Source organism: Hordeum vulgare, chromosome 1H (assembly GCF_904849725.1).
Source record: "Hordeum vulgare subsp. vulgare chromosome 1H, MorexV3_pseudomolecules_assembly, whole genome shotgun sequence".
NCBI classification, from domain to species: domain Eukaryota; kingdom Viridiplantae; phylum Streptophyta; class Magnoliopsida; order Poales; family Poaceae; genus Hordeum; species Hordeum vulgare.
In genome coordinates this window covers 12,359,282-12,380,601 of record NC_058518.1, presented here as the reverse complement: position 1 = coordinate 12,380,601, position 21,320 = coordinate 12,359,282, and the positions used below count along the sequence as shown (strand labels likewise).

The 21,320-nt window shown below is 42.4% G+C and overlaps 2 protein-coding genes across 2 annotated transcripts; both read right to left on the bottom strand.

The window, feature by feature from the left end:
- Positions 1-87: 87 nt before the first annotated feature.
- Positions 88-1,507, bottom strand: LOC123395387 (protein FAR1-RELATED SEQUENCE 4-like). Its single transcript, XM_045090381.1, has 2 exons — positions 626-1,507; positions 88-405 (listed from the first exon to the last, which is right to left on the bottom strand). The coding sequence occupies exons 1-2, from the start codon at positions 1,505-1,507 to the stop codon at positions 88-90; spliced, it is 1,200 nt and encodes a 399-aa protein (XP_044946316.1).
- Positions 1,508-3,558: 2,051 nt separating this feature from the next.
- LOC123395376 (protein FAR1-RELATED SEQUENCE 4-like) lies at positions 3,559-6,291 on the bottom strand. Its single transcript, XM_045090371.1, has 4 exons — positions 5,500-6,291; positions 4,408-4,767; positions 3,977-4,069; positions 3,559-3,777 (listed from the first exon to the last, which is right to left on the bottom strand). Exons 1-4 carry the CDS (start codon positions 6,289-6,291, stop codon positions 3,559-3,561), a joined length of 1,464 nt encoding a protein of 487 aa, XP_044946306.1.
- Between the last annotated feature and the right edge of the window lie 15,029 nt (positions 6,292-21,320).

The following is a 21,320-nucleotide window of genomic DNA, read 5'->3' as shown; positions in this document are numbered from 1 at the left end:
GCCACGCCGGCGTGGCGCAGTGAAGCTCCGTCGGTGGCACACGTCGAGGTGTTGCCATGGAGCTCGCTGCGTTGGCATGGCACAGCTTCACTGGTGGCGCACGTCGAGGTGTTGCCATGGAGCTCGCGGCGCAGAGTTGCGTTGAAGGGCCGCCGGAGCTGCAGTGAACCGCCAACGGTCGTTCGAGCTCCGACAAGGTTGGAATGAAGCTCCGACGAGGTTGCAGTGAAGCGCCGGGTCGGTAGCTGAAGCTCCGGCGAGGTTGCAGTGGAGCGCCGCGGCGGTCGTCGGAAGCTCCGGCGAGGTTGCAATGATGGACCCATGCTGCCATGGGAGACTGCTATGTGGTGCTGCTATGGAAGCTGTGTGGTGGCCTCCCGATCCTGCGGCCTCCCGATCCTGCTGCTGAGAGTATTTGAATCAGAAATCATCCACCAGATCTGTAGCAGCGTCCTTGATTCGATGCGTTTCTTCTCTAACTCCGGCAGCACCCCTGTTTCGTCTCCGGTGAGCAACATTTCATGCATCCGATTTCATAGCAACGGCCGAACCGGTACGCTCTAAGACTCGGCCATCCATGATGAAACTAGCACAAGCACCATCTATATCGAGATTCAGGGAAAACTTCTTCCACACCATTCTGAATTGCTTTTGCTTGATCAGTTATAATAGCTTTTGGATGGCGATTTGACATACAAGTAAGCCATGCTTCAAATAACCAGACAAATGTTGGAGTATCTTCATTTGATAATAAAGCACACCCTAGCAGCACTGATTGGCCATGATGATTCACTCCGACAAAACAAGCAAAAGGCATATCATATTTGTTCACCAAGTATGTTGTGTCAAAAGTAATGACATCATGAAAAGATTCATACACTGCTCTGCTTCTTGCATCATCCCAAAAAACATTCCGAAGTCGGGATTCATCATCAACATCCATGACACTAAAAAAGTTTGGATTGTCGGATTGCATTTTGATAAAATAGTCACGAACCGCTTCAGCATCACCACTACCAAATTTTAACCTTCTTGTTTTCTCTAGAAAATTGCGACAAGTTTTCTCACCAAAAGTTAGGTTCTCATGACCATCTGCTGCCACAACAAAAGAATTGAAATTCTTGTTTACTCTTATTCCGGCGCGGTCATTCAGCTCAAGCCTGCGCTTGACATGGAAATTTAACTTCTTATTGCATCTAAATAACCGAGATTTATGTGGACTCAATGCATGATTGTGATCCAAAATCGCCTTTGAAAGATGAAGCTTCCCATCAGGACCACGTGTAACATAAATTTTAGCTTCACATCCTATCCCGGCTGTTGGGTTTGGCTTCAACATATTTCTTGAGTTCGATTGAGTCTTACCATACCGAGAGCAACAAAGTGTAAGGTACTTTACTTGTCCATTATCATCACTATGTGAGCTTCTTCTCGTCACACCAAAGCCTTTTGCTTTAGCATATTTGATATAGTACTCTCGCACCTCATTCTCAGTATCGAAGGTCATCCCCAATTCAGGGTCTCCAAGTAACGAATCTGGTTGATCTTCAATATGGTCATGTTCAATTTCCATGTTGCTTTGATTTTGTTGCTTAATGCCGTCGTCATCACTTGAAATAGACATGTCACTTGATTCTTGAACACCAACTATTCCATCATCCATTCCTATGATCATGAAAAAAAGTCACTCTTCTACGAAATCAAAACTAAATTTGTAACAGAGTGACCTAAATGTTGGCATGTTAACCATGAACTTGTGACCTTCATGCTGAACATAACAAGACGATTAAATCGATAACAGTACACATATTTGACGAAAGCAGTGTATCGTATTCGGATCAAGCGACCTCGCAGGGATTTTTAACTCCTGCACGAACTGCCCACCGACGTGCAACCGGAGTACTAGATTACCACCACGACCGTAGCATTACCAGCATCTGCATACACGAATGGTCAAACTAATCACAAAATTAGCAGATCTCCTCATCAATCCTGGGAGGAATCTCCATTAAAGATTGGATTCGAGAAGCAGAACCACCCATCACCAGCTCAGCAAGCATCAGGAATTCAGGATACGTACACATGAGCAGCTATGAAAATCAGCAAGGGTACTAGATTACCATCACGACCTTAGCATTACTAGTAGTGTCTATCTAACACCAATGGTCAAACAATAACAACACATATATTTAACCATGAACAATACTCCTGACTTAAACGCAGAATACAGAATATAGCGAACAACAGCAGTAGCAGCAGACTGAACCTTGTATCCTCCCCGTCGTCAGCTAGGCCAGGCACACCACGCAGGCCACCAACGATGCAAGCACTGTGATCGGCAACGCGTGGAAATTTCGTTCAACAGTACAGATGATCAAAAGTTGAAGGCGGCGATCTTAAAATGTGGAAACACGGATCTGTCTGTGCCTTTCTGTTTTCCCCTTGCGTAATTAGCGGCAGGTTACTCGCCGCGTCGCGCGACCGTCGGACCGATCTGTGCGTGACATCTATCGCCTGGGGGTTGCGTTTGTTTTTTCACCACAAATAATTTTTATGCCCGCAATTATTTCTGTTTCTCGCTCCAGACGGTATGCGCGGCCAGGTCAGCGTCGATCCTAATCAGCACGTAAACTCACGTAGCTCTACGTGAGTGTAGCATTATTGCGTTTGGAGCGAGAAACAGAAATAATTGCGGGCATAAAAATTACTTGCTGTGAAAAAACAAACGCAACCCCCAGACGATAGATGCCAGGCATAGATCGGCCCGACGGCCGCGCGACGCGGCGAGTTTCCCATCGATCGGCAGCGCAACGCGGCGAGTTCCTCTGTTACTGCCGGACGCGAAGATATCTTCCGCGGCGCGACAACGGGCTACTCTGAGGCGGAGAGGCAGTCTCGTACTAGTTGGATGCGCCATGCATGGCTCCTCCGATGTGGGGAGGTGATCTCCTAATCGTTGACAGCGTCACGGCCGGCTCTTGGCGACGAGGCGGCCTCCTCGTATGGACGCTGGCGGCGCCTTGGTGAAGTCCCATGTAGCCAAATTCGATGTACTGACTCGTCGTGTGGTGGCCGACGACGCTGGTCAACTTGCTGTCGAGCGTCCAGTCGGTCAACCTCTTCGGTCTCAGGCCATGGCTGGGCCAGATCGACGAGCTACATAAGTTTGTTGCTTAGAAATTGTACCGTGCTGCTTTGGTCTGAATTTTGTTCTGCTTTGCATCCTGTTGGTAGCTTGGCTGGGCCACATCAAAGCTCTGGACTTTGTTCAGCTTTACACAGAGATGATTAGAGACACAAAGTGCAGTTTCAGAGATCAAAATATTCAGAGATATGAAAAGAAGGGCTGACGTGAATCTCCAGTGTGCTTATACTTGATAAACTACCAGCAATGTGCGCACACAAATATCCATGAAAATTTACAATCCTATAAATAATTTTGTAGTACATTAGGGAAAACAAGATGACAAAACATATACTCCATCAAATATTACATTAAAGTTGCCAAGTGCATAGAAAAATACTGCATCAAACATCTTCAAATTACATAAATCATGTCTAAATCTGATCCGTCGTATTGTTGAGCCCTCCAATTCCATTGAAGCGTAATTCTGCAGGACTGGACAGTACAGTCGATGCTTGCTGAACCTGAAACATCATACTTGTATATTCTCCTAGAATTGGAGGCATAACCATTGATGATGAACCTTCATATGGTATTGCAGCTGCTGGGGTTGGATTTATGTTGCCAGTCGCTATGCCAAAGTCAAATGATCCCTGTGCCAAATAAAGTCATTATATTAATGGATTACCAAGTTTTTACTGCAAATCAAAATTTGACAAAATAAAATACCTGAACTGTGCTACTACAAGCTATGTCATCCAAATAAATTGCTTCCTGACTCTGTTTCAGATTGCAGATCTATTAGCTATAAAAAATAGTATTATTGTAGAACGGAGAACAAGAATCAAATACCGCATGTTCCATAAGATCTTGTTCTAGAATATTAGCGTCTGATTGTTTCCTTTTATTATTGGACCTTTTCTTGTTTAAATTCATGGAGTGAGCCTGAAATAAGTGCAACATTAGTGAGTTTTTACAAGAAGAAAAAAGTAGTTTGTGATCACACGTAATATAGGCTACAATACCTTTTGTTCAGCTTTCTTCTTCTCCTGTTCTTCTTTTTTCATTTTCTTTTGTTCAGCTTTCTTCTTCTCTTGTTCAGCTTTTTTCTTGTCTCTTTGTTCAGCTTTCTTCTTCTTTTCGTTTGCTTGACGAATAAGCTTATCAACCTTTGATTCTTTCCTCAATGAAGGAGGACGTCCAGCACATCTAACAGCTATTGGACTTAGTATAGTTTTACTTGTTGCCTTCGCACTAGAAGGTGCATCTTCCTGTGTACCAACCTGTTCCTTATCATTTTCAGAATTTGAGCTGCTAGAGTACTCAACTTTGAGGGTGTGAAGTTTTTCAATCAAAGAATTGCATGAATTATCTGACATGCTGCCTAGCTCAGCAACTGGGTAGAAAGAATTGCACAATCTATCAAAACGTTTTGCAACAGGCGTGTCTTCCATGCCACCATATGTGCATCTGATAAAATTATGCTTTCTTTTCACATTCTTTTTCCACCGATCAACAATGTATTGTGGAGGAACCTCCTTGATTTTCATGTGAGTGAGCACACATAATACATGCCTACAGAGTATACCCCTGAACTCGAAGCGACGACATGAACACTTAACTTCGAACTCTTCCTCGTTGAAATAAACATGGTACACAATATCTTTTCTCCATCCTTTTTCCTCATCAATTAACACATCCTCAGTTATTTCATATGTTTCTATTGCCCCTTCCTTTTCTATGAACTTCCGATCACAATACATAATGTCTGTTAGCTCTTCTTGAAATTCTTTGAACTTTGCATTTGTATAGGCTGATTGAAATTGCTTCTCGATGGCAAAGCGTGTGATGCAAGGTATGGTTGAATTGATGGAATTAAAATCAGCAATATTCTCCTTCTCAACTTTATCACGGAGACCATTCTCATATTGGCTAACAAAATGCTTCAATGTAGTTTTTGCGTTAACATATCCATCAAAGAAGGCATTCATACTCTCACTACGTTGTGTAGTAGACATACCTGCCCAGAAGGCATCTTTCACAAAAGCTGGAACCCAACGGTTCCGATGCTCATAAAGCCCTTTAAGCCATTCATTATCATCAAGACTATACTTCTCAACCATATGCATCCAAGCAACTTCAAACTCTGTAATTGTTAATGAATTGTAAACCGCCCTGCCAACAACAACCTTGATGTGATCATATTCATCATATCCACCTAACTTCTCGGGTATCTTTTTCATTATGTGCCACAAGCACCATCTATATTGAGATTCAGGGAAAACTTCTTCCACACCATTCTGAATTGCTTTTGCTTGATCAGTTATAATAGCTTTTGGATGGCGATTTGACATACAAGTAAGCCATGCTTCAAATAACCAGACAAATGTTGGAGTATCTTCATTTGATAATAAAGCACACCCTAGCAACACTGATTGGCCATGATGATTCACTCCGACAAAACAAGCAAAAGGCATATCATATTTGTTCACCAAGTATGTTGTGTCAAAAGTAATGACATCATGAAAAGATTCATACACTGCTCTGCTTCTTGCATCAGCCCAAAAAGCATTCCGAAGTCGGGATTCATCATCAACATCCATGACACTAAAAAAGTTTGGATTGTCGGATTGCATTTTGATAAAATAGTCACGAACCGCTTCAGCATCACCACTACCAAGTTTTAACCTTCTTGTTATCTCTAGAAAATTGCGACAAGTTTTCTCATCAAAAGTTAGGTTCTCATGACCATCTGCTGCCACAACAAAAGAATTGAAATTCTTGTTTACTCTTATTCCGGCGCGGTCATTCAGCTCAAGCCTGCGCTTGACATGGAAATTTAACTTCTTATTGCATCTAAATAACCGAGATTTATGTGGACTCAATGCATGATTGTGATCCAAAATCGCCTTTGAAAGATGAAGCTTCCCATCAGGACCACGTGTAACATAAATTTTAGCTTCACATCCTATCCCGGCTGTTGGGTTTGGCTTCAACATATTTCTTGAGTTCGATTGAGTCTTACCATACCGAGAGCAACAAAGTGTAAGGTACTTTACTTGTCCATTATCATCACTATGTGAGATTCTTCTCGTCACACCAAAGCCTTTTGCTTTAGCATATTTGATATAGTACTCTCGCACCTCATTCTCAGTATCGAAGGTCATCCCCAATTCAGGGTCTCCAAGTAACGAATCTGGTTGATCTTCAATATGGTCATGTTCAATTTCCATGTTGCTTTGATTTTGTTGCTTAATGCCGTCGTCATCACTTGAAATATACATGTCACTTGATTCTTGAACACCAACTATTCCATCATCCATTGCTATGATCATGAAAAAAAGTCACTCTTCTACGAAATCAAAACTAAATTTGTAACAGAGTGACCTAAATGTTGGCATGTTAACCATGAACTTGTGACCTTCATGCTGAACATAACAAGACGATTAAATCGATAACAGTACACATATTTGACGAAAGCAGTGTATCGTATTCGGATCAAGCGACCTCGCAGGGATTTTTAACTCCTGCACGAACTGCCCACCAGCGTGCAACCGGAATACTAGATTACCACCACGACCGTAGCATTACCAGCATCTGCATACACGAATGGTCAAACTAATCACAAAATTAGCAGATCTCGTCATCAATCCTGGGAGGAATCTCCATTAAAGATTGGATTCGAGAAGTAGAAGCACCCATCACCAGCTCAACAAGCATCAGGAATTCAGGATACGTACACATGAGCAGCTATGAAAATCAGCAAGGGTACTAGATTACCACCACGACCTTAGCATTACTAGTAGTGTCTATCTAACACCAATGGTCAAACAATAACAACACATATATTTAACCATGAACAATACTCCTGACTTAAACGCAGAATACAGAATACAGCGAACAACAGCAGTAGCAGCAGACTGAACCTTGTATCCTCCCCGTCGTCAGCTAGGCCAGGCACACCACGCAGGCCACCAACGATGCAAGCACTGTGATCGGCAACGCGTGGAAATTTCGTTTAGCAGTACCGATGATCAAAAGTTGAAGGCGGCGATCTTAAAATCTGGAAAAACGGATCTGTCTGTGCCTTTCTGTTTTCCCCTTGCGTAATTAGCGGCAGGTTACTCGCCGCGTCGCGCGGCCGTCGGGCCGATCTGTGCTTGACATCTATCGCCTGGGGGTCGCGTTTGTTTTTTCACCACAAATAATTTTTATGCCCGCAATTATTTCTGTTTCTCGCTCCAGACGGTATGCGCGGCCAGGTCAGCGTCGATCCTAATCAGCACATAAACTCACGTAGCTCTACGTGGGTGTAGCATTATTGTATATATAGGGCTGAATTAACTAATGATGAAAGCATTACAAAGCTGCGCACATGATGTGCGTACACAAGACAACCCTCTCAAAACCAAATAGCACGGATCTAAAATAAGTTACGACTCTACATCATAAAAACTCCACATCATTAAGCTATCCAAAACATCCATGAAGAAACTAGGTTGTATATAGCGCCAATTAGCTAATGAGTAATGAGAGAACCGGCGTCGATCACAATCAGCTCGACTTTCCCTCCTGCTCCGCCGTTTCACGGGCAGCGGCTGCCACGACGTCCATTATGCACTTCACCAGCGCCTCCCGCGCGCTGGCGCGGGCCTCGTCGGCGTCGGCGTCCGGTGGTGGTTCTTGCCCCACGCACGCGGCAGCCAACGCCTCGATCTTGTCTCGGCATGCGCCTTGGTTCAAACACTTGATAGCCATGTCGACGACGGCATAGGGTTGCGCCGACGGGTGAGGATCCGCTGACGAGGACGACGGGGATTCGCTCTCCATGAGGACGGTGACGATGATAGGCGGTCTAACTACGAGAAGATGTAGCTAGGGCGAAAAAACCGTGGACTCAGATGGTTTTCGTAGCTAGGTGTGTGCTCCTTTCTCTTGTATTTATGGATGGATGAACGCACGTACGTACTTTGATATCCAGATGATGATGAGTTCGACTCGAACTAGTATTCTTGTCCGTCACCAGTTTCGTTCTGAAGTCGTCCGTCGCTCGGAAGCCGAACGAACCAGGTTAATTTGGGCCATCGCCATATACTAAGCAAAGGAAAATAACTTGTCCCTCGGCTGTGCATTAGCCTGGAGCAAGCAGGAGCAACTAGTTGACCAGTGTTTGTTAGGAAGACCCCCAACTATCACTCGATCACTCCCTGAAACGGAAATAACGTTTTTTTCGTGTTTTTTTTTTTACAAGAGGTGTAATTTTGCTTTCCTGAGAGGCGCGGATTTGCTCTTGTGAGAGCCTCGGCCTGCCATTCAGAAAAGAAAAAAACTTCCTTTTTATGAGATGTACGGTTTTGTTTCGTGGATTTGTTTGTACGAGAGGCACGATCATGCTTCTCAGAAACGAAAAAAAATGTGTTTTCTATTTTTTTTCTTTCCTGAAAGGTATAAGTTAGCTTTCACGAGAGGCACGGCGGATGATGTGTACACACTAGTAGTAAACATAGATTTGTTCTTTGTCAGATCAGAGCAACAGTCCTGATCGACTTACGAACCGGGACTAATGCGTGCATCAGTCCTGATCGACTTCGAACGACCAGGACGCCGGTCCGGACTCGGCGGGCACCAATCCTGGTTCGTGTGGGACCTTTAGTCTGGGTTCCATCCACCAACCGGGACTAAAGGGTCCGACGATTCGTGTCTGGAACCGGGACTAAAGGTCAGTCCTCAGTACCGGTTTTAGACATCAACCTGGACTAAAAAATACTTATATATATATATATATATATATATATATATATATATATATATATATATATATATATGCTTGTACCTACCCATTCACTCTGATTTTTAGCAAATCATACTCATAGAGCATAATGGCAAAAAAAAAAACGCCAGCAGACCCACATGTCACATCTACAAACTAGACAAGTCAACAACCATCTAGGGTTTTGATATCAAGTAATGCTTCTTTTTGATGTGTTTGATCCCATCGTAGCACTATGTCTCCAGTTACTACTACCCACTCGCGTCACCCCTTCTAACACCAACTTCTATATCTTCAACAATGCAACACGCTTACACCGATTGACTCAACAGCTAAACATCAGAAATTCAAACTCAAAGATAGAGAGTAGAAGATGTCAAACTATGGCCTGTCCTCGAGGATGCGGAGCTCTGGCAAGTGCCTTCTTGCGGCCACCTCGGCACAATGCATGCCACCAACCGATGGGTGGCCGCGCTGCGCGGTGGGTTGACCTCATGCACATGGGCCTTCACCGGCGCCGCTTCCATCGGTGGGTTGACCTCGTGCACATGGGCCTCCACCGGCGCTGCTTCCATCGGTGGGTTGACCTCGTGCACATGGGCCTCCACCGGCGCTGCTTCCACCGGTTGATTCCAGGGCGGCAATGTCGTCTCCTATATGGCTTGGCTTCTCTCCTCTTCTATTGGCTTGTTTGGTCACCTAGAGTCTCCGGTTTTCGGGGACAACGATAGACGATGATTTTGTTGTGCTAGACCATCAGGGTGGTGGTGCGGCCCTGTTAGGTGGTAGGCAAACTTTGGCAATATGATACGGGAGCGTCTAAGTCGGCAATTTTCTCGGAGCTTGCGACGGGAACAAATTTACTATATTTTGAGAATGTTCCGTTTTGAATTTTCCTTTTTCTGTATTTTTATTTTCTGGATTTTTGCTTCTACTTCTTTATAGATATGTTTGGTAATTTAAACTTTTGTTTTCAATTTTGAAAAAAATTATAAAATTACAAAGAATTTTGGAATTTTTACAGCATTTTTGTCACTGAAATAATACCATATTTTCAGATGTGCCAAATAGCTTGAAATTTCAATGACGAAGGCCAAATGCCAAATTACACTAGCATGTGCATTTTTCTCTAAAAGTCAAAAGATATTAGGACGTGGCTACCGAGCTCAGCGACGCCCGCTCGCGGTAGCGGACGCAATTGCGAACAACAACAAAAAAACCACGTGCATTTATTAGCATTTAAAAAAAAATAAAAGTCATAACTTTTGATTCGAATCGGAATTGAGATCCGTTTTCACGGCTGACTTTCTTGCGACGAGTTCTTTAAAGATAGATCCCATATGGATAGTTTTTGACAAACTTTTTTGGGCAACTTTTGATGATACTGATGCAACTTTAGTGTTATAAAAAAGCAACTCATTTTTTAGCCTAGTTGGACTACCTATTTGGTTGATTTTTGTAAAAATGGGAAAATCACACAAAACATAAGACGCATTTAGTGCGACGTACAAGTAATTGAATGCGGTTGATGCTTAATTTCCTACAAATACTATGAAATTGCTAAACATTGATGCCTAGTTTCCTATGAATGTTGATTAGTTGTGTATGGTTGATGCTTAGTTGCCTACAAATACCGTGAAATTGCTGAATTTTGATACTCAGTTGCCTACAACTGATGATCAATTGCCTACGGTTGATGTTCAGTTGCCTGCTAATTGTAAATAGTTGTCATAACTGCACTCGAGTATCACAAAAAAAGTTAGCAAGTTTTAGTGCGTTTTTGTGCAACTCCAGTACATTTAAAAAGCAACTCATGTGTATTTTTCATCATTATATTTAGCGATTTTGATGATTTTTGCGAGCAAATCGTGTAAAATTTGAACAACTTGTGTAAGCTTGTGGGCAACTATTTGAACCGCCCCCCATAAATTTTTTCATTACCCCTATGCATCTTGTGATATGTCCTTATTTTCGTAACTAGTTAACACCCGTGACCTGATTAGTCAAAACATGCGTGCTCGGTAGCATAGGCGGCAAACTATCCTAGAAAAAAAGGTTGTCGTACGATCCATCCCCACATAGTTTTAAAATTTGGAATCATGATAGATATTTGATTAAAAGTTTTCGACATTGTATGTAACTTATGTCCCTTAATGGACAACCACAACACGAGAGCTGCTTTCATATAGCACTAAAGTTGCCTCAAATATCATCCAAGGTTGCCGATCAAAATCTATACATATGGGATCTAGTTTTAGGGAGCTCGGCGTAAGAAACACAACCATGAAAAGTATCACCGTTTTGACGCTCGGTTCAAAAGTTATAGTATTTTAAGAAAAATGAAACGGAATAAAGTGAAATGACATTATCGCATTCATGTAGTAAATCCTTGCTGCACACTCCTGCGTTGCGTTCGTTTCAGTCAAATAGTGCAGCTGGATTTTTTAGTATTTAGGAACATATTAATACCGTAAAACAAGCACATATTTGAAATCATGGGGGCCTGGCTCCTGTCAGCCCTCTATCTCCACAATTGGGTGCTAAAAGGCCCAGGGCGTGGAGGAGGTTTCCTGCTGTCTTGAGAAGAAGAAAACAATAGAGCATTGCATTCACCTCGTTTCGCCGCAGTCGTCAAATACCGGGCGAGCTCGAGTGAGGGCAGCGGCAGTGCAGTTCCCTAGGGAACCTTGCTCCTTTCTCTCGTCCGGACAAGCGCATAGCGATAGATCGGCTGCACCCATTGGGTCCGCATGGGTCGGCGGAGATCTTCTGCAGGTGTCTCTGCGCAGGTGCTGGTGATGCATTTGGGTGTTGGTGACATGACAACGGCGATGCATGGCGTCGCTATCTTCTTGGTGTCGTCGTCCATGAGTTTGGCTGCTTATCGGTCATGGTCGACGATGCTCTAAATAGTGTGTGTGTTTTTGCCTTGTGTTTCATTTTTTGTCTCGTTTTTGAGGATTTCCTATCCTTGTTAAGACGAGACAAGGGTCTGCTTGAAAAGGGTGGTTAGCCGGCGCGCCATACTAAAAACCTGCTTACTGGGGGCGCCGCATGAGATATTGCAGGCCAAAAGCGTTTACAAAGTGTATGTAACTTACAAGAAAAGTGCATACATAAAAATACGGTTTTGGGATTTATCGGGTACCTAATTTTTTCAGGCATCAGTCACCTCTTCCTTTGTTCCAACATCACCGTAGAAGAAGAAAGTCAGTGCCACATTACCTATTTTAGTGGTGGAGGCATAGAGGAACATCGAAGGAAGGGAGGAAGAAGATAAACAGTGCATTGTCTACAGCCGTTGGATGAAAATCCGATAGTGCCTAAAGAAAGTGACTGGTAAAAAAAAGAAAAAATCGACGCCTGCCTGACATATAGTCGGTCACTAAAAGATAACTCTCTCACACATAAAAGAAACAAATAACCTGACCCATGGTACATGAGGTTAGCAAAATCAAAAATTCATAAAGAATCAAATATCCTTCCAAGTGAAGACATAAAAAACGTGCTAAATGTAAACACACTAGTACTTAATAATTAATCGACGTAAGACATGCATAATAGAGCTTTTCTTTGTCGAATCTAAGAAGGCTCGGTAGATCACTTTTGCTGCTAATTAAGATGTAAATATAGGGGCTATGCTTGGCTCGATGTCTTTTTGTCGGCGTCGCGGATGTAGGACTCGTACGCGGCGGCGCTAGCAAGCATGCACTTTCGCAGCGCCTCCCCCGCCTCGAAGCACGCCGCTTGCTTCTCCGTAGATCCGTCGACCTCCTGGAACGCGTCCAGCACGGCTTCGAACTGATCCCTGCATCCGGGGAGGCACATGAAAGCCTTGACTGCCCCGTCGATCATCTGCTCAGGAGAAGAAGACGACGACCACGACGATTCGCTGCCCATGATGAGTTGGCGACGACGATCGATCGATGTCTGTCGCTGTGGCCGGGACTCGATGGTTTTCGTGCCTAAGCGCGTGCTCTTAGTATATTCCCTTGTGTATATAAATAGGCGTACTACGTACGTTAGTACAATATATATAGTAAGTACTCCTAGCTAGTACATACAGGAATTTGAATCCAACTGATATTGTTCTGCTTTCGGAATCTATTCTGACAGAAAACTGATATTGTTTTTTCAGTCTTGGATTCGCCCTTCTTTTTGCCCATCCCTAGCGCTCCAAGGAGGGGGCGAAATCTGGTGATTGAAAAACGTTCGTCGATTTGAAAAGAAGTTCACGAATTCGACAAAAATGTTCACAAAAGTGAAAAGGTTCAATAATTTGAATAAAAGTTCATGAATTTAACAAACAAACGTTCATGAATTAAATACTTCTTTCACGGGAGGCCTCCCGACTGGCCAGTCCATTGTCGCGTGCAGAAATACAAAAATAAAATGAAATAACAGTTTTATGTACATGCTTAAATTATGATTTATATAGTCTTTTTATTCAAACTTTGCATGGATGCCGATCAGGGGCATGCCCACCATGCTAGCAAAAGTTGAGATCATTTCATGAATCTCCAAAAAACACCATATTAAACGGAGGGTGTTCGGGCAGGTTCCGCCGGGAGCTCGTTTTTTTTTGACATCCCTAAAATGGCCCCAATTTCTCATACATGCTTTTGTACGGCCAATTCAAGGCACCATGCCAAATTGTTTTGGTTTTCGATAAATTTTGCATTCCGGAATCTTCTCGGTAAAAAAAAGATCGATAAATAGTCGAGCGTGTCGCACTTTTCATATGATTTCGGAAATCATTCAAACCTGGCATGGGTACCTACCATGGGCATTTTCACCTGCTTGAAAAAGTTGGTGTCATTTTCAAGAATGTCCAAAGCTAAACCATGTTCAATGGAGGATGGCTGGATAGACCAGAAGGCTTCGTCTGAGAGCACATTCTTACTCGACATACTTGAAATGAACGTAATTCTTTGTCATGGCCTTGATTGACCAATTCAAGGCAACATGCCAAGTTGTTTTATTTTTCTAGATGTTCCATGAAGTTTATGATGTGAAAGAGAGAGAGGGCATCATGGAAAATGTGAGGCTGACGTCATGTGGTTTTAAAGGAGAGGGCTCCAGCAAGAAATGTTCGGCTATCACATCAAGTAAAGGCCAATACATAACATAAGTAGTTTCTTGCAATTTTATCGTGTTGGAAACATAAAGAGATGGAGATGTAGTTCCTCTCTCATAATAATTGCAAGTAGGAGCAGCAGGCACATGCATATTATATCCATCAAAATCATCATGTGCAATGGTAAAACGCAACCCGTCAATATAATCCTTAATAAGAGCAAACTTCTCCGAAATAGTGTTGTTGGAAGAATTCAAAAATATAATAGGACTATCATGTGTGTGTACAATAGAACAACATCATTTTTAACATAAGGAACTATAGCAAGTTCATCTTCACAATCATAATTCATATTGGCATCTTGGCCACAAGCATAGCAAGCATCAATTTCATCAAAAAGGGATATTTCAAAAGAATCAACGGAATCATAGCAGTTATCATAGCATTCATCCTTTGGTAAGCATGAAGGGAAATTAAACAATGTATGACTTAAAGAGTTACTCTCATTAGAAGGTGGGCACGGGTGGCTAATCCGCTCTTCCTCCTTTTGTTCTTCACTCTCCTCGTCATCTTTTTCATCCAATGAGCTCACCATTTCATAAATTTCTTCTTTGACGGACTCCTACAAAATATTAATCTCTTCTTGGACAGAAAAGGATTCATCAATATATAGTGTAACATAAGCATTAGAAGCATAATTTTCATAGCAATATTTAAGTATGGAAAAAAAATCAGATTTGTAAAGTGTAGCATCATACTTTTCAATCAAAGAAGCAATTCCACAAGCACCCTTAAAAGCAAAAAATTCTTTAATTTGTTCAACATCATAATAACTATAAACACCTTTAGCATAAGAACATAAGATTCCATTATCAGTAAACTCACAAAAGTAGGGAAGGTGTTTCTTAGGGTCTTCAGAACAACAAGTAAAATCATATATTTCACATAAATTCCAAGCATAGCAATGCAAAGTATTAATATGATGCCATGAAAGTTTTCCTTTTTGAGATAAGCGGTGTCGCACATAATAAGCATGCTCATCTAATGGCTTGCCCTCAACTAAACTAGTTGGGGTTTCAGCATGAGCACATAGGGATCGAAGATGATCCAAGAAAAATGCTTCAGTAGTATGTTAGATTTTGGGTGGTTCTTCAAACATTGTTTCGGTAGGTACAACTTTTTTTGGTATTTTGTGTTTTTTACCCGTAACTAAAGAAAGAAAACACGAACAAAATAAAAACTACTTAGTGATAAAGCAAACAAGCACACACGGAAATATTCACCCCACGCTATTGCTTCCCGGCAACGGCGCCAGAAAAAGATCTAGATAACTCACAAGTATAGGGGATCGTTTGTAGCCCTTTTCGATAAATAAGAGTGGCAAAACCAACGAGGAGCTAAAGGTGGAACAAATATTCCCTCAAGTTCTATCGAGCACCGATACAACTCTACGCACACTTAACATTTGCTTTACCTAAAACAAGAATAAAACTAGAAGTAATTTGCGAGAATAAAACTAGAAATAAATTGCAAGATAATAAATATAGTAGTGTAGTAGCAAGCTTTTTGTAACACGAGAGAAGGATTTGTCCCTAGGAAATTGACTACATTACTAGACCGATAGCAAGTTTTAATGTAGGAGAGAACACTTCTAGCATGTCATCCCTTACATGAAATTCTATGCACTTTTGATTGGAACAATTAGCAATCATACGCAACTACTAATGTTCATTAAGGCAAAACCCAACCATAGCATTAAGATATATATTGGTCCCCCTTTAATCATCTATGCATCAATTTCTATGTTAGGAAGAAATATTTTGTCACTCTTGCCCTCCAATGCATAGTCCTATCAACATACAACTAACCCCATGATGTGATCCACACGCACGCTCATATGATGGGCACCAAAGAACAACAACATATCCACAAGCAAATTAAACCAATCATAGCAATTTTACCAATTAGTCCATAGGACAAAATGGATCTACTCAAACATTATAGAATAGCCATATCATTGGGAAATAGTATATAGTGTTGAGAACCATGTTTAAGTAGAGAGTTATAGCGGGAAAAGAGGTGTTACACCGCTGCATAGAGGGGGAGAGAGTTGGTGTTGCCGGTGGCAAGATTGTTGATGTAGATCGATGTCATGCTCCTTGCCCCGGCGGCACTCCGGCGCTGCCGGGAGAGAGGGAGAGAGAACTCCCTCCTTCTTATTCCTTGGTCTCCCCCCCCCCCAAGATGGGAGGAGAGTTCACCCTCTGGTCCATGGCCTCCATAGCGGCGAAGGGGCAGGAGCCCCTCCGAGATTGAATCTCCCTCTCCTGTTCTCTTCTCTTTCGCGTTCTCTTTTCTGGCCCTTCACCGTTTCTTAAATTTTTGGAAATCCATAACTCCGATCGGTCTGAAATTTTTACAGGAATGTTTTCTAGAAATTATCTTTCTTGTGTCGTAAGTAGAGCTGCAACCAACTTACATGATGTCCACTAACCACCACCCTGCGCCAGGGGTATGGGCCGCGTCCTGGTATCTAGTGGAGGTTGTGGTCCTCTGTTTACGTTGATTCCAACTCCCAAAAATCACATATATTACAAAATAATTCTCCGTAAATTTTTATCGCGTTTGGACATTGTTTGATATGGATATTCTGCTAAACAAAAACATGCAACAAACAGGAACTCGCACTAGGCACTAGATAAGTAAGTTAGTCCCAATATTAATATAAAATGTTGCCAAAAGTATATGAAAGTTGTAGAACATTGGCATAAAACAATAAAAAAAATATAGATACGACGGAGACATATCACATCTAATGATGGATCTGCTTGCTCATGCCGCCTTTTGCTGGCTAATTGTGTCGAGTTGCTCCTGCTGCCGTCTTACTATGCGGTATAACTCCTTGTTATTTATTTCTACCTGGTGCATACGGTCTGCATCCTGCTTCTTTTTCCTCTGATGGTTTCTATAAGTGTCATTCCACTCCGGTTACCCCATGAACCCACGAAACAATGCCTTTGCCTCATGTTCGTCCTCCGTGCTCAGGATTCCCCAGGGTGCGTGTAAGCTCATCGTTCTTTCTCTCGGGATGGAACACCTCATTTCGAGCATCTTTTACTGGCTTAAATTAGTGTCTGAGGTTGTTTTAAGATTTTCCTTTGTAATAATATGCCATGTTGATGGGTCCAAATTTCCCCCATGTGCATAAAACCAATTCTTGGACCTGTCGGGCCAATTTTTTGTGTAGCTGGAGTGACCCCTTCTGCAACCATCTTGGCCTCAGGTGATTTCCACTTAGGCAGGGCTCTCTTGTAGCCATCTGTCCCCAAAACATGGTGATACTCCTTTTTCTCATCAATTTCCTTTTTTTTTTCTTCACCTTTCAGAGCTTCATCCGATTCCTTATACTCCACAAACTCGTGTGAGTGATCTTTTATCTTCTCTAGTGCTCGAGTGAATTGTGGAGTCTTCTTTTTATCCCTGATGCAGTTGTTGTATAATCTTTTCTTCCATGCCTGAAATTGTGTGGCCATCTTCTTAAGATCTCATTTCTTGACTTTCAACCATTGGCTATCTGTGAGACCCTGTGGTAGGTTGAAATGTGACATGACGGTATCCCAAAGCAAATCTTTCGATCTTTGGTCAATGTAACTAACTCCTCGATCTACCTTTTGCCGATTCCATTCTCGAATGATAATTGGTATTTGGTCCCTAACAATAACTATGCATTGATTTATAAATTTACGGGCATTCTCATAAGGATCAATCGGCTCGCCATCTTCGGCGACTTCATTGATGTTTAACTTTATGTCATCGCCCAACTTTCTGGCCCGGCCTCGTATCCTTCTAGAAGATTGGCTCGATTCGGAGGGCTAAAAGAAGAAAGATTTGTCGATATATATGCACAAATCAATTAATACAACTAATGATCACCAGGCTTAATATATATATACCTTGCCACACATTGTTAATTATCTAACATTTTCTTCGCCATCATTTTATACGTCTATTGGTTCTTGCTCAAGTCCATCAACGGATTCGTTTAGAAGTTCTGAGATGTCATGTCGTCATTCTCTTGGTATAGGGAGGAGCGTATGATGTCGAACAAGTCATCTCCATGGTATATACCGCTATCGTCCATGGCTTAACTAATCCAAAAGAAAGATAGAACGATTTAGCATTTTAAATTACAATGCACTAAATAATCAAAAACTGAATCATAGTATAGTTTGCCGCAGGCGAGGTTCACTCTGAGAGGCTAGGGACGATGGTGCGGAGGATTAAAATTTACTTATGCATCTCGAATAATTCATTTAATGCAACAATATACAGTATCACTAATATATCTCGAATAATCCAGTTAATGCAACAATAATATCACATAATATCACTAGTACATATCGCCCAATCAAACTGATCACCAAACAAAGAGTTGTTGTAGTACTATGCGGCAGTGAACACCTAAAGAGAAGGTACCATCACAGGATCATAGCTCGAGTGAGATTCCTGAAGAAACTGCGGGGTATTTGAGAACGTGACGTCCAACAAAACCATGTAGCAACGGACCTGCTCGTCCTCCTCCCTGACACGGCGACGTACCAGCTCCTCGGGGGACCGGCTCCCTCTGCACCGATAGTGGCCCACTCGACCGCCATCATAGAAGCTCTGGGTCAACGATGAGACCCCGGTTCCTCACCAAGTTGCATGCCCCGAAAGGTAGCACCTCCCAATGCCAGCCCGACGGAGCCCAGTCATGGACATGGCGCCTCTCAAACGGGTCGACGACCCCGAGTCCACGACGAGGATGCGGGCTGGCCATCGTCGTCGAGAACAAATTCCTATGAAAACAAATTCATATGCGATAATTTTCATTTTATTATGCTACTCATATTTAATAACCCATGCGAGAACAAATTCCTATGAAAACAAATTCCTAGGTCAGGCATCATCCCGGACATGGCGCTTTGCGGTGGTTGTCTGGGACTCCTCACTAGCGATCGTCGGGGAGTCCTCACCGGTGATCATCCGGGACTCCTTGTCGGCGATTGTCGGGGAATCCTCACCGGTGATCATCGGGGACTCCTTGCCGACGATTGTCGGGGACTCCTCCCCAGCGATCATCGGGGACTCCTCACCGGCGATCGTCGGAGACTCCTCTGACGATCGTCGGAGACTCGATCCTCACCGGTGATTGTCGGGGATTCGATCCTCATCGGCGATCGTCGGGGACTCATCACCAGCGATCGTCGGGTACTCCTCACCGGCGATCGTCGGGGACACCATATTGCAAATTTATTTATCATCATACATATGCTTATCATACATATTGCAAATTAATTTATGGTCATGCATATTGCTAATTAATTTATCATCATACATATAAACAACATATTGCAAATTAATTAATTATTAGTATAAACAACATATTATCATACAACTTTTAACAACATCATAGAACATGCATATCATCATATATTCATCATACATATAAACATATTGCAAATTGAATCATCATATATTGCGAGAAAAAAGAAAAAATGCTCGAAGGGGCTGGCCAGTGGGTTCTCACCGGCAGGGCCTGGGCGGAGCGTAGTCTGGGCGGTGGGGCGAGGCAGCCGACGGATGGGCTCGGGTGGCGGAGGCGAGGCGGCCGATGAAGAGGCTCGGGTGGCGGAGGCGAGGCGACCGATGAAGAGGCTCGGTCGACGGAGGTGATCGGGCAGCGGAGGGTCTGGAGGCGGCGTGGGGGTAGACGCGGGCGAGGTGGTGCAGGCGCGGCGACAGTGCAGCAACAAGCAGGGAGCTGAGAGACGGCAATCACCGATGGCTACGAGTGGATCGGCGACGGCGTCGGAGAGGATTTCAGCAGCCTGGTGGCGTTGAAGTGCCATGTTCTCCCGGGTGGTAACGGGCACCGCAAGAACACGCGCTTATATAGGGGGAGACCTTTAGTCCCAGTTGGTGATACCAACCGGGACTAAATACTCTTTAGTCCCTGCTGGTATCACCACTCGGGACTAAAGGTCCTCCTTATCGACGATCCAAATTCCGTGTGGGGAGGTGGACCTTTGGTTTTATTTCTTTCTTTATTTGTTTTCTTCTTTTTTTAAACATAACAATTTTTGTTTTTAGATTTTGAATAACATTTAGAATGTTTAGTGTTTTTGAGTGAATCTTTTTGCCTTAGGTCATAAAAATTATAAACTTTCTGTTAGTGCCATTGGTTTTCAAATTTGAATAGTTTAAATTTGAATTGTTTGAAATTTGTGTGAATCACTCGTTTGTGAATAACTTTAGTTTGAAAATAGATTTTTGAATGATTATTTTTCTTATTGTTTAATACTAGTGTGTTCTATTAGTTTGTTCAATTTGAGAATTTCTAGGATATTTTAAATAGTTCTTTATCAGTATGTTACAAAATATTGTACAAATCCCTCCAAAACCATTTCTGTTCATTTGAAGTATTTAAAATATTTCTATAAGAAATATTCTTAAATAATTCCAAGAAAATTCTAGTAAGTCACACATGATATATATGATGACCTTGCCAAGTTTCGTCTCAATCCAAATTAATATGATTCACAAACATACTCCAAAACCATCTGTGTCCAGGTCGAAACTTGGACAAGTTTACATTGCCAAGTTTCTCCAATTATTCTCAAACATTGTGGACATGTTCTAATCACCTAATAATGTGTCCACACCAAGTGGTGCATCATGGAGAATGGATCCACTTGTCCAAATCCCCCCAAACCCATTTATGTTGATTTCTAGCTAGAATTAAGAAATTTTGCATTGTCAAGTTTCCTCAATTGGTTGCAAACATTTTGGACACACTCTATTCCTGAAGTAATGCCACCACACCAAATGGTGCATTAGGGGAATAGATTTGCATAACCAGATCTAGGAAAATCTATTCCTGCCCATTTCTAGGGTTTAGAAAGTTTACATTGGCAACTTTCATCATATAATCCCAAAATGGGCGATCAACCTCATTTCCATCTACCCTTTGATCCTGTTAAATCTCAAGACAAGAAGAACCCTTTTACTTTCCCAAAACAGCATCAAACACCTTCTCGTGATTTGGTAAAAACCCTCTTTTAATGCCTTTTACAATTCCCCTTGATATCAAAATTTTACTAGAGCTCATACTAGTTACCTTGCATCTCTAGTAAACTTGGCTTGGCCATAGATCAATTATTGCTGGGTGAAGCCCCACCCTTACCATCCCTTGAAACCAAGAACAGCTTTGTCCCACTCCTCAGTGGCCATTACTCCATTGTAAAATGAATAACCAATTGGAAAATAAACGAAATGCATAACAATATAGTATAATTTTGATAGGAAGT